Consider the following 13,519-nt stretch of genomic DNA (forward strand, 5'->3'; position numbering starts at 1 on the left):
TTTTCGATTGAATTAAATTTTATTTGTATAGCTTTTACAGTTGACATTGTCAGAAAGCAGCTCCATACAACCAAAGAAACTATGGAAGTTTACATGAACAGTGAATGTGTATGAATCATAATAATCAGATTGTCCCTGATGAGCAAGCCGAGGGCGACGGTGGCAAGGAAAAACTCCCTGAGAAGGCAACAGGAAGAAACCTTGAGAGGAACCAGACTCAACAGGGAACCCATCCTCATATGGGTGATTACATGCTATGTGTTTGGCCGCAGGCAGTTCAGAATAAAAGTTGATGTCTTTAAGTTAATGTGGAGTCCAATTAGTTATTGGAGGCTCTGGTAGACTTGTAGAAAATTCCAGTCCTGGACTATCAAGTGACTATCGTTGAGTCGAAACCTCAGAGAAACAGCTGTCCACATCAGCTGAGGCCAGGACCGTCTTCATGGAAGAGTGGAACCAGCCCCAGTCACCACACGCATCCCACAGACACCACACGGGGCATCCAAGCGACGAGATCTCCAACCAAAAGGGGGCTCCACAACGAGTCAGACAGGTCCAGAGGGTGAGCTCGAAAGAGAGACAGGAAGAGGGAAAGAGAGACAGGAAGAGGGAAAGAGAGAGGGGGGGAGAGCAGAAAAGGAGAGATAACAGTTAGGTATGGTCACAGTAACATAATGTATGAGGTGAATGTATATTTTTATATATATACAAAAAGATTTAGTCAGATTATCACTGAACAATCTATTGGATCCACTAGGATGCAGGACAACAACAAATCACATACCATTAATCTAAAAAAGACCACACACACACTGTCTTTGTTAATTTAAATCAACTGCTTTATTCTGTGTCATGGATACAGACAGAGAGAGAGATCTTATTAACATGGGTATGAGAAATACTTTACATGCAGTATCTGCAAATTGTTACAAAGTACATGTAAATTTGGTATACATTTCTCTATATGTAAGTGGGGTCGGTGAATATTTTGCTGTAAGGACATGTGCTGGGACTGATTGCAGTATCAGATGAGGGAAAGCGACCACAAAAACAGAGACCATCCCCAGCCCTATCTACCCAACTTAAGACTAACTAACTAACTCAACCCTAGTCTTCGTGCCACTACATGTGGGGGGTACTTATGCACTGAAAACCACTGGGGCAGTTAAGCAACTGGAAAACCAATTACCCTCTGCAGCCAGGGATGTGCTCCCGAGACAACTGCTCTACCCACGTTTGCAGCCACATTAAATATTTACATGACTTATCCCCTATTGGGAAAAAGCCATCTAAACCTAACTGGGGATTAACGGGTCTATAACAAACATGGCTATTGTAACTCATTGGTAGCATCAGATTTTGTCCAACGTATACATTGATTTAAAGTTGAAGTTAATGTCTTGGTTGCTATTCACCTCAAAGGCCTTGTCCTAGTCTCGTTCCAGTTATTACACACCTTACATAAATTTTGCAGCCTAGTAAAAGCTTGGAATAAATGTAAGGGAAATCCTTCCTCTACTGAATGTTTCAAAGTATGGTCTTCTTGAGAGAGTTTGCGTTTGTTTTCTGTGCGCTCGTAAAGCTCATCTGCTATCTGATGTAGTAGATCAGCAATTTCATCTTCTGTTGTTTTGTGACTTCTAAGTTCCTGCAAACAACACTTTGCAATGTTTGGATGGATCATTTTTACCTCTTCGTATTGTCCATCACTCTTAACTGTGATGGAGCAAATTAAATTTGAAAACTTGCCAAAAAGTTCTTCGGGTCTGTCAGTTCCACAGATAGGTTTAGGGCTTGGACTGAGAAACTTCTCACACAGAGAGAAGGGGAGAGCCGCGTCCTTGGAGTATACATTCAAAAGAGTTAAAATAGCCAGGAGTTGGGATTGTTTCTGATTTATACTGAAGCTCCTTAGGGTGTTGCGAACCACATCCTGAAAATATTCTGGCTTTAAGTTATTCTTTGTTATCATGAATTCATAGAATGTTTTAGCAATCTTGGATGTTTTCTCTACTTCTACTAATTTATTCTCAAACTGTATCTGCTCCTTCTCAGAGATATCGTTTCCAAGGAAAAAAGCATGTTCAGTTATCTCAGTCTGTTCAGGGGACTCAGATCTCATGCAGTTTAGAAGAATAACCTGTGTAGACTTGATGTTTGTCTTGCATTCTTTTTCAATGACCTGCTGCAAGTCAAATACTTTCTCCATATCATCAAAATCATCTATCATGAGCAAAACAGGAACCCGTGGTAATTGCTCTTCGTGGTCGTATGTTAAAAGTCTGACCACCTGATTAGCTACTTCAGAGAATTCTGCATTTCTGTCTTTAAGGACCGCACAACGAAATCTGTCCCGGAGATTCCATAAAGTATGCATGGCCAAAGTTGTCCCACCACATCCAGGTACGTGCATTAGGTTGAGCAACACACAGGGTCTTGTTTGGAAGCGTATATCTAGTATGGTATTACTGATTAAGATAATTATGTATCGCCTGATAAGCTGTGAGGATCCAGGTTCCTCTGAGAAATAGAAATTCCACCATGAGGGTTTACCTCCTTTGTAGAAGTTTTCCTCTATGGCAATTTTGTCTTCATTTCCTCCTTCACACTGGTTCACACACAGGACATCTAGCGTATTCAGACTACGCTCCACTTCTTTCTCAAGAAGCACTCTGCTCCCCCCACCACAAGGTAAGAAACGACTGGCTCTTCGGTTTTTAGAGAAAAGACTAAGTATAGTACCATTGACTTCAGCAAAACTTAGCTCATATATGCATCTGCCAGAGATATCGATTCCACACCGAGCCTCTATTAGATCCTTCCAGGAGGTAAAAGCATTTTCATTGTCACATACACAAAGGATTTGATCTGTGCCTCTGAGTTCCTGCCAGAATGTACTGAAAGTCTCAACAAGTGGGTCCATCTTGTCACTGACTGTTGACAAAAGTAAGAAAATCACAAGGAATCTCTTGTTTGGAAGGACATCTTTCCGACACAAAAAAGAAATCACATCTCGAACTGAGGCCCCCTTTTCCATCAACCACTGCTGTATGTCTGAAGGAACCTCATTCTCAATTCCTCCATTGCAGAAAACCCAACTGGTGTTTCGAGTTAATTTCAGCTTATTTGCTATTTCTTCAACTCCTTCTGTGATTTTATATTGTCCCGGTAAATGAGCATTTATTGTACTCTTGACGTCAAGGTGACGCTGTAATCCTTGTTTAGCTGATTCCGGATCAAAATCCAAAACGGCTGTTGGGTTGAGTTCAACAAGAAATCCAAGTGATTCAAACTGGCTTGAATGGGACTTGTTAGTTACGATCACGTACTGTTCAAAGTGGGACTTGTCCAGAGAGATAGTTCTACCAGTTATCATCTGACTTAATCTGGAACCTTGAGTACTGCTTTTGATCACACTCAGGTGCTTCTCTTCAGACTGTTTTCGAAGTTGTAATTGTTTGGGCATGTTTTCAACAAACCTCATGTACTCTACCATCGGTTTTGTAAATGTGTTTGGCGCAAGAAGATCCCTGCTGCTACTCCCGTCTCGGATAAAAAATTGTTTTGATGATTTTGTTTTCTTTTTGACTGGTTCTATTATATGGTAAATATTTTCTTCACATATAGTAGAGGAAGGAACTATGTCCACTTCAATCACGCATTTGTCAGATGATGTTTCATTATTATTAAGAACCGTAACAAATCGAGGAGGTTTGATGCACATTTGAGCAGCCTGTTTGTATTTATGCTCAAAACTACGATTAATGGCAAATTTTAGTCCATCTCCATAAATTTCTTTGTCCTCAACAATCACTCCCAGCACTTGACCATGGGTGAAGTTTGGCTTGTCCCCTACTCCAAAATGTATGGTGCCGTTGGTGCGGCTATTCATGCAGGCTGCTGCAAAACGTACAACCTCAGCTGTGAACTTGTCCATTTTAGTTTCAGCTGTTGTATTTATAAAAGCTTTATACTCATGGCAGGGTTCAATTAAGTTTAAGGGGCCTGATTCTGGGATATCAAGAATATTGTTTATAATGTATCTATATGAATTATGGTACTGTTCAAATGGATAGGGTTTACATACTCGTGGTTGGTTATCAGAGTTTGTTTGTTTGTCCTTTTTCATTTGGTGGTCTCTGTCGTTGTCATGCACATTTTCTCCCTCATGTGGCCATGGTTTCATCCTGAGCAAAGTGTTCTCCTCTTCATGCTAGAACAAAAGGTTGCATTTCATTATTTCATTTTATTTTATTCATTTTTCATTTTATTTGTATAGCGCCAAATCACAACAAAAAATCCCAGTATAACTGTACACAGAAATATATAGAAAACCCAACCCAGCAGCACTAGGTGACAGTGAAGAGGAAAAACTCCCTTTAGAGGAAGAAACCTCCAACAGCACTAGGCTCAGGGTGGGCGGCCATTTGCCTCGACCGGTTGGGGTGAGTGCGAGTGAGTACAATTTCTTTAAATGAAGCTACATCACAGTACTGATTTTGTGACAGTTTCTGGTGTCTGGTATTATTCCCTCTGTCTACAGCTTTGAAACAATATCTACCCAACTTGCACTCCATTGTACTGTTAATTTTCTTTTATTTAAGGTCAATTTCAAATCAAGAGATTTTGATTATTTAACTGTGATGTAAATAAAGTCTAAGGGATTTGGCAAGTACAGTATGCTTACACTGTGCTGATTAGGTGGCACAGTGCTCATTTTACCATAAAAGTCCAGTTGTGTTTTACCTATGATTGTTTTGTCTATAGACCTTCATTCTGTCTTAAAGATCTGTTTCTGTTACAAAGTAAATGACTGAATAAGGTTTATAATATGAAATTGTGTTTTTATTAAAACGTACTCCGCATCCTATCACAACACACATTGCTCCCTGATGACTTAATCAACACAGCAGTACTGGAACACTACCTTGTCCCCCATCACATAAGGGGAATAGCCACCTGCTTTTTTGGAAGATACATATATATGTGTATGTATGTCAGAAAAGAGAAAATCAGAGAATCCTGCAGAAGAACAATGGAGTAAGCATTATATAGAACAGGTCTACACTTGAAAAACTCGATGTCAATTTCAATTATATACCTTAATCGGACCTTGGTCAGCCATGGCAGCTTCAGTTCACTGTGAATGTACCGTGGGAAAAAATAAATTAAAAAATACAGGGATTACACACTCATGCACAGTGTAAACCACATTTTAATTGTATTGATCAATCATTTGAAAACTGAAAGTAAAATTCATTGTTATATTTTCCTGGAGAGATCTGTCCTCAAACCTGCTCACTACAAGTTGCATCATGAAAACTATTAAATAATATAATCTATTGTATAAATACAATAGCAACATTGGTCTTCATTTACAATTTACCAAAGTCCTATGAACATTCTACGTCGAAGTTGCCTGTTTTTAAACTGCAGATTCATTCATAACTTAGTTTCTATGGCAAATCTTACTGTTCTCACAAGTTGAAAGCACAATCTAGTTGTTTCGATCTAACATAGTCAGCAATCTCACGTTTGTGTAGTTGAGAACGGCCAAATGACAAAAAGACAGTGAGGCACTGAACTCCAAATTAATTTTTTTTTTTTAAATGATGACCAACATATGTACAGTCCTGTGTAAAAGTCTTTATATTTAGTGTTCGGGCAATGCTATAATGACCATATTTAACCTTCATTTCTCAGTTTCTTTATTAGAATATAACTAGAAAATATCGAAAAGATGTACACAGAAATAAAACACAACAATATTAGAGAAAACTGCTTCTGTAGGCTAAAGCGGCAAATACTGGGGAATATAGAGACCTCTGTAAAACATATAGAAGTCTGGGACAAAAATAGGAATGGAAGCCCTGATGAGAAGTTTCTCAGAGTTTCTTCTTTGAGACACTGGATAAAGTCCAGCACAGACCGGGCTCGGAATCTGGCAGTTTCATCTGTATTGTAAGTTAAACTCTCCATAATCTAAAGAAGCTTGATCACACTTAGTGTTTTTTGAAGGAGAGGTGGCAAGAAACCAGTTTGTGTTTCTAGTTGTTATAATGCCAAAAAAAGCTAAATAAATTTTTATGTACAGCCATTATAGCACTGTTATTTTGCCCAAACAAATCAGTACTGAAATACATTCTGTTGTTAGCTACGAACAAAAGTTGTTAAATGTTCATGAAGACTGTGTTGGGGGGTTTTAGTAAAATTTTCTCCTTTGGAACGGTCGGTAAGTTATGTGGTGAATGCTGAGGATAAACCTAGAGGGCCAACCTTTCTCCTCCTCACCACTGTAATAGAGACCTCCATTCCTACCGATTCTTTGATTAACATTTCCACTGCAATTGGCCACAATCATTTAAAATTACAGATGAGCCCCGTGCTGTCTAATACTGAGGTATACAAATTAAAACAAAAACCTTCTCTATAGTCCGTAATAGTAAAAAAGAACAAACCCGGAAACATAACAATGGCTTGAACTTTTCTCTCAGTTTAATTAGGCTCAAAGAAATAACCAGTTACCCGTCATTACTAAATATTAGAACTTACCTTAACTCTTTTTTCAGTCTTCATTCGTTTCATCCGTTTCTTATTAGATGCAACTTGGTGACTGGAAGAGACAAACCCGAAGAACCGTCAAAGTGACTTTTCTCCTTGTATTAAACGGAAGCCAGCATGCACAGGCTACTTTCAGCTGTGACGTGGGCTGCAGCGGAAATCTGCTGCTGTGGTTTGTGGTGAAGCTGCGCCCATGTTGCACAGGTCTCTCTCAAAACTCTGAGGACAGATGTAAAGGTGCTCCCCCCCCCAGTCTGGCCAAGGCACATTTGCAAATGAATGAACTCAATTCTGCAGAGGTGGTAAGTCACTGAGTGAAATTCTACTAACTGTTTAATTAACTTTCTTCTTTAACTATCACAGGAATTCAGAGGACATGGTGTTTATTTTACAGCTTCACTAACTTTTTGCTGATGATATGATGATGATATTATTCCATGAACTAATAAATGATGATTATAATGGATCAACCACCTGGCGGGTCAAAACGTAGTTTAGTAATCAGGGTGAAACTTCATATAAACCCATGAAGTACCACTGATCTTTGACCTTTAAGTATACCAAGTATATTTGGTAAGCCTGTGTTCCATCTTGTCACGCGCCTAGGATCCAACTCCATAGCCAGAGACCACACAGGACCAGAGAACTGAGATAAGAAATGTGTTATTGACAATAATGCAGCGGATGAGAGTCGGGACTTGCGTCCGAACAGAGCTGTGGTCAGGTGAGTATGGTGTTTGAAGTCCTGATGAGCTGTGGCTGAGAAGCGGGGAGGAGTGAACCAGAGAGAAGACTGAAGAGTTGTAGATTCCAAAATGGTCAACAGTAGAGTGAGGCATATGTTGACTGGGAGCAGAGGAGGAATGATATGCAGAACAGGCTAAATGGCAAAAGCACAGTGGGTTAGTGAACAAAACAGTGACACATTTCCAGAAAGACGAGGCGCACAGTAAAAGACAAATCCAGGGTCACACACACAAGAAACAGTCCAAGCACTAAAGTCCGTGAGGCAAGATCCAAGGTCCAAACAATCCAGGTCAGTACTGAGAGGTAATATAGAAACAGAGATCCGATAGACTGATAACGATGTCAGGGGACGGTCCAAGTCATACACGAAGGAATCCAACTTAGAGACAGAACAGGGACACAGGCAGAGGGGAGCAGGAACAGGTCAGGCAGAAAACACTCACGCTGTGGAAGAGCAGAGCAGAGGCAGGTCAAAACAGAAGGCAGGTCCGGTTAGGGGGGAGTCAGGCAGAGACAGGTTTCAGGTCGGGCAGGGTTCGTTTCCAAAAAAGCAATCTAAAGATAATGCTGGATAGTGCTGTTCACAGGTTGAAGTACAACTATCTGGCAAAGAGGAAGCTGACTGACCTGCTAATAAAGGGACAGGGGAAGCCCAGGTGCAGACAATCGTAATTAGCAGGTCACCTGCCAGGGAGAAAACAAGGAAAGCAGGGACAGACAGGGAGGCGGAGCTGGAATCATGACAGTACCCCCCCCCACCCCCCACCGAAGGCCAACTCACGGCGGCCGACCAGGCTCGGCCGGATGGTCACGGCGGGACTGAGATCAGGATCCAAAACAAAGCGGGAGGGAACCCAAGACCGCTCCTCAGGGCCATAGCCCTCCCAGTCCACCAGATACTGCAAACCCCGACCCCGACGACGGGACCGGAGGAGACGGCGCACCGTGAAAGCGGGACCGCCGCCAATGGATCCGAAGAGGTCTGGGAAGACGCAGGCGGACTGCCACAGGGTTCACAACCTTGGTGATAGGAAAGGGGCCGATGAACCTGGGGGCCAACTTCCGATTCTCCACACGCAACGGGATGTCCGCAGAGGAGAGCCAAACCCGCTGACCGACCCTGTAAGGCGGAGCAGGCCTGCGCCACCAGTTGGCCTGATCTTCGTAGGAGCGAACAGACTGGATGAGGGAGGCAGGCGCCCTTCTCCAGGCCAAGTGGCAGCGCCGAACCGAAGCCCTTGCAGAGGGGACTGAGGACTCCTGCTCCTGGACATCAAACAGCGGCGGCTGATAACCATAGACTACCTGGAAGGGAGTCAACCCTGTGGCTGAAGACGGCAAGGAGTTGTGAGCGTACTCCACCCAAACCACCTTCGTCGACCAAGTTGTAGGTTCCCGGGAGCACAGAAGACGGAGGCCAGTCTCCAGCTCCTGATTCAAACGCTCTGTCTGCCCATTGGATTGGGGATGGACACCAGAAGACAGGCTGACAGAGATCCCCAGCAAACGACAGAACTCCAGAAGTGGGTAATGAACTGGGGTCCTCTGTCTGACACAATGTCCCTGGGAAGGCCATGGAGACGGAACACATGTTGCACCAGCAGGTCCGCTGTCTCCTTAGCTGATGGGAGTCCGGCCAAAGGGATGAAGTGAACCATTTTGGAAAAGCGGTCTACGACAGTCAGGACAGTGTTTAAGCCGTTCGACACAGGTCCAGTAACAAAGTCCACCGATATGTGGGACCATGGGCGACGAGGGATGGAGAGAGGATGCAGGTACCCTGCAGGTGCACGGTGGAGGGGTTTAGCCTGAGCACAGACAGGACAAGCAGATACAAATGTTCGCACATCAGCAGACAGGGTGGGCCACCAGAACCTCTGTTTGACAACAAAGAGGGTACGAGCTGTGCCTGGGTGACAGGTGAGGCGAGAGGAGTGGCACCAGTCTAAAACCTTAGAACGGAGATGGTCCGGAACATACAGTTTGTTAGGAGGACAGGCGGAGGGTGAAGGAGTGTGTGCATTGAGTACCTCATTCTCTATGTCCAGATGGGTGACTCCCAGTCGTGTAGCTGCGGGAAGAATGAAGTCGGGCGACTCAGGGGATTCCATGTGTTCGAACTGTCGTGACAGAGTGTCCGCTTTGGTGTTATGGTTACCTGGACGATAAGAAAGGGAGAAGTTGAAGCGATTGAAGAATAAGGCCCACCTGGCTTGCCGAGAGTTGAGGCGTTTGGCGGAACGAAGGTACTCGAGGTGTTTGTGGTCTGTCCACACCAGAAAAGGCTGCTCTGTACCCTCTAACCAATGACGCCACTCCTCCAGAGCTAGTTTGACCGCCAGCAATTCCTTATCTCCTATACTGTAATTCCGCTCTGCCTGCGACATCCGCCTAGAAAAGAAAGCACAAGGGTGTATCTTGTTGTCATTACTGGAACGCTGAGAAAGTACCGCACCTACTCCCTGGTCTGAGGCGTCCACCTCGACCACGAACTGGTGAGCGGGATCAGGTATGATCAGAATGGGAGCTGTGGTGAACTTTCCTTTCAGGTGCTCAAAGGCCTTTTGTGCCTCAGGAGTCCAGGTGAAGCAAGTCTTAGTGGACGTGAGGGCATGAAGCGGGCTAGCTATCTGACTGTAACCCCTGATGAATCGTCTGTAGAAGTTGGCAAAACCTAGGAAGCGTTGCAGAGCCTTTCGGGACTCAGGAGGGGGCCAGTCCTTGACCGCTTAGATCTTGACTGGGTCCATCTGAATCTGGCCGGGGATACAATGAACCCCAAAAATGAAACCTTCTGGGAATGGAATAGGCATTTCTCAGCTTTCACGTAGAGGCGATTCTGCAATAGACGTTGCAAAACCCTGCGCACGTGTTCCACATGTTCGGTTTCAGACTTGGAGAACATAAGGATGTCGTCAAGGTAAACAAAGATAAATTTATTCAACATATCTCCCAATACATCATTAACCAAATTTTGGAACACGGCGGGGGCATTGGTCAGTCCAAAAGGCATTACCAGATATCCATAATGTCCCGAGGGGGTATTGAACGCCGTCTTCCATTCATCACCTTGTCGAATGCGAACTAGGTGATAGGCATTGCGTAGGTCGAGTTTGGTGAAGATGGTGGCATTCTGTAAAAGTTCAAAAGCAGAGGAGATTAGCGGGAGAGGGTAGCGGTTCTTGATGGTGATGTCATTCAGGGACTCGGAAATCGATGCACGGCCGGAGGCCCCCGTCCTTCTTGCCTAAAAAAAAGAAACCGCCCCCCGCCGGAGAGGATGAGGGTCGAATAAGGCCCGCTGCTAATGCCTCATCCAGATATTTTTGCATAGCGACCCTCTCAGGAGCAGACAGGGAGTACAGGCGCCCCCTCGGGGGAGATGTTCCAGGCAGCAAATCTATGGCACAATCATAGGGTCTATGTGGCGGCAACGATGTGGCCCTCACCTTGTTAAATACCTGCTTAAGGTCCAGATAAACGGAGGGAACAGAAGAAAGATCAGGTAACTCTTCTACTTGGTTTGATACCTGAGGTGTGGAAACCGGGTGAGCTACCTGGAGACAGGTTGTGGAGCAGCCTGGACCCCATCCGAGCACTCGGCCAGAGGACCAGTCAATGTGAGGATTGTGACGTCTGAGCCATGAGGCGCCTAGAACCAAGGGCAGACTGGGGGAATGAATAATATGAAACTGCAAAACTTCAAAGTGGTTGTCAACAGACAGATGAACAGGATCAGTGAGAGCTGAACAGGGATGAATGATGTGGCCGTCAAGTGCTTTTACCTGCATAGGTTGTGGAAGTGGATGGAGTTGCAAACCTAGGTTGGCTGCCAGTCGTTGGTCCATGAACTCAGAATCCGCCCCAGAGTCAATGAAGGCCGGGATGGTGATAACTTTGTCTTGAAACCGTACTTGAACGTCTGTGAGGGGGCGAGCATCAGAGGAATGTTTCAGGGTGCGGCTCAGCAGCGGCCCTCGTTCAGCTGCTGAGCCCTGGCTTTTACTGGACACAAGGCTACGCGATGTGATGAGCCACCGCAATACAGACACAGGTTGTTCCTTAGGTGTCGCTGCCACTCCTCTGTACTAAGCCGGGTCCGTCCAATCTGCATCGGTTTGGAGGAGTTGGCTGTTGCTGGTGAAACTGGTGGAGGGATGGTTGGCCTGCGAGCACCAGGTTCACGAGGCGGTGACTACGAGGAGGAGGGCGCGTCTTGAAACGCTCTCTGGCTCGTTCTTTAATCCTACGATCAATGCAAATAGAGACATCTATTAATCCGTCTAGATTCTCTGGAAAATCTCGGGCTGCCAGCTCATCCTTACCGTTCACTCAGTCCCTTGTAGAACATGGTGAACAACGCAGAGTCATTCAGTCACAAAGAGCTGGCAAGTGGTCCTGAATCTATAGAGTATTCTGCCACTGACCTCGCTGCCCTGGTTTATTTATCTCTTCCAGCTGGATTCGAGGCCTTCCTTGTCTGGTTTGGTGGGATCCGAAATCTTGATTAGTTTCGTTTGAAAAGGTTCTGAAAGAATAACAGGGTGGCTGCGAGCACGGGCTCCACTCCGCAGTTGCACAGGCTCTCGCGGGTCCAGTGAGAAGTGAGATCACAAAACCCACATTGGCCTGCTCTGACTGAAAGACAGAAGGCTGAAAACTGAAGTATATTGTACATTGAGTGAGAAAGGGTCTGCAGTTCTCAGGATCCCCGTTATATGGTGGAGGTTTGTTGATGACAAGTTCACGAGAAGGGGAGGAAGACGTCACAGGCTCTGGGGCTGGAGAGGGTTGGGATTCCCGGGAAGTCAGGTGGCGGTAATTCTCTCCTAAACCCTGAATAGCCACAGACAAAGTTTCCAAACGACTACCAATATCTGCCAGTGCTCCCTCTACCTGGCCTTTCCATGTCTGATCTCTGGCGGAGTCGGGGTTTTGGCCAGATAGTTCTGTCACGCGCCTAGGATCCGACTCCATAGCCAGAGACCACACAGGACCAGAGAACTGAGATAAGAAATGTGTTATTGACAATAATGCAGCGGATGAGAGTCGGGACTTGCGGCCGAACAGAGCTGTCGTCAGGCGAGTATGGTGTTTGAAGTCCTGATGAGCTGTGGCTGAGAAGCGGGGAGGAGTGAACCAGAGAGAAGACTGAAGAGTTGTAGATTCCAAAATGGCCAACAGTAGAGTGAGGCATATGTTGACTGGGAGCAGAGGAGGAATGATATGCAGAACAGGCTAAATGGCAAAAGCACAGTGGGTTAGTGAACAAAACAGTGACACATTTCCAGAAAGACGAGGTGCAGAGTAAGAGACAAATCCAGGGTCACACACACAAGAAGCAGTCCAAGCACTAAAGTCCGTGAGGCAAGATCCGAGGTCCAAACAACAATCCAGGTCAGTACTGAGAGGTAATATAGAAACAGAGATCCGATAGACTGATAACGATGTCAGGGGACGGTCCAGGTCATACACGAGGGAATCCAACTTAGAGACAGAACAGGGACACAGGCAGAGGGGAGCAGGAACAGGCCAGGCAGAAAACACTCACGCTGTCGAAGAGCAGGTCAAAACAGAAGGCAGGTCCGGTTAGGGGGGAGTCAGGCAGAGACAGGTTTCAGGTCGGGCAGGGTTCATTTGCTAAAAAGCAATCTAAAGATAATGCTGGATAGTGCTGTTCACAGGTTGAAGTACAACTATCTGGCAAAGAGGAAGCTGGCTGACCTGCTAATAAAGGAACAGGGGAAGCCCAGGTGCAGACAATCGTAATTAGCAGGTCACCTGCCAGGGAGAAAACAAGGAAAGCAGGGACAGACAGGGAGGCGGAGCTGGAATCATGACACATCTCTGCAGCTCTGTAACTACAGTATTAGTATTACATTTCTAATGCGTGTGTGTATTGCAGAAGTGACTGCATCACTTCCCCGTCGTGTCCTGTTTTTTCAAACTACATCACACACACTACAGATATGTCCAGATTACTGTTCACCGCTGCCAAAGTGATGCTGCCTTTGTACAGCAGCATCGCAGCAGCATGAGCTGCTTACAGACATGCACTGGAACTCTGGCAAGAAAAAGTATGTAAACCTTTTGGAATTTTTGCATTAATTTATCATAAAATGTGATTTGATCTTCATTTAAGTCAAGAGTATAAACAAATATAATGTATCTAAAATAATAACAAAACAAATTCTAATCTTTCACATCTTTA

At 44.9% G+C, this 13,519-nt stretch overlaps 1 protein-coding gene across 1 annotated transcript; it reads right to left on the minus strand.

Annotated features, from left to right (window-relative positions):
- LOC113173144 (sterile alpha motif domain-containing protein 9-like) lies at nucleotides 1-6,686 on the minus strand. Its single transcript, XM_026376485.1, has 3 exons — nucleotides 6,553-6,686; nucleotides 5,102-5,140; nucleotides 1-4,213 (listed from the first exon to the last, which is right to left on the minus strand). Exons 2-3 carry the CDS (start codon nucleotides 5,123-5,125, stop codon nucleotides 1,412-1,414), a joined length of 2,826 nt encoding a protein of 941 aa, XP_026232270.1. The 5' UTR covers nucleotides 5,126-5,140; nucleotides 6,553-6,686; the 3' UTR covers nucleotides 1-1,411.
- Between the last annotated feature and the right edge of the window lie 6,833 nt (nucleotides 6,687-13,519).

This window comes from Anabas testudineus, chromosome 21 (genome assembly GCF_900324465.2).
Source record: "Anabas testudineus chromosome 21, fAnaTes1.2, whole genome shotgun sequence".
NCBI lineage: Eukaryota > Metazoa > Chordata > Actinopteri > Anabantiformes > Anabantidae > Anabas > Anabas testudineus.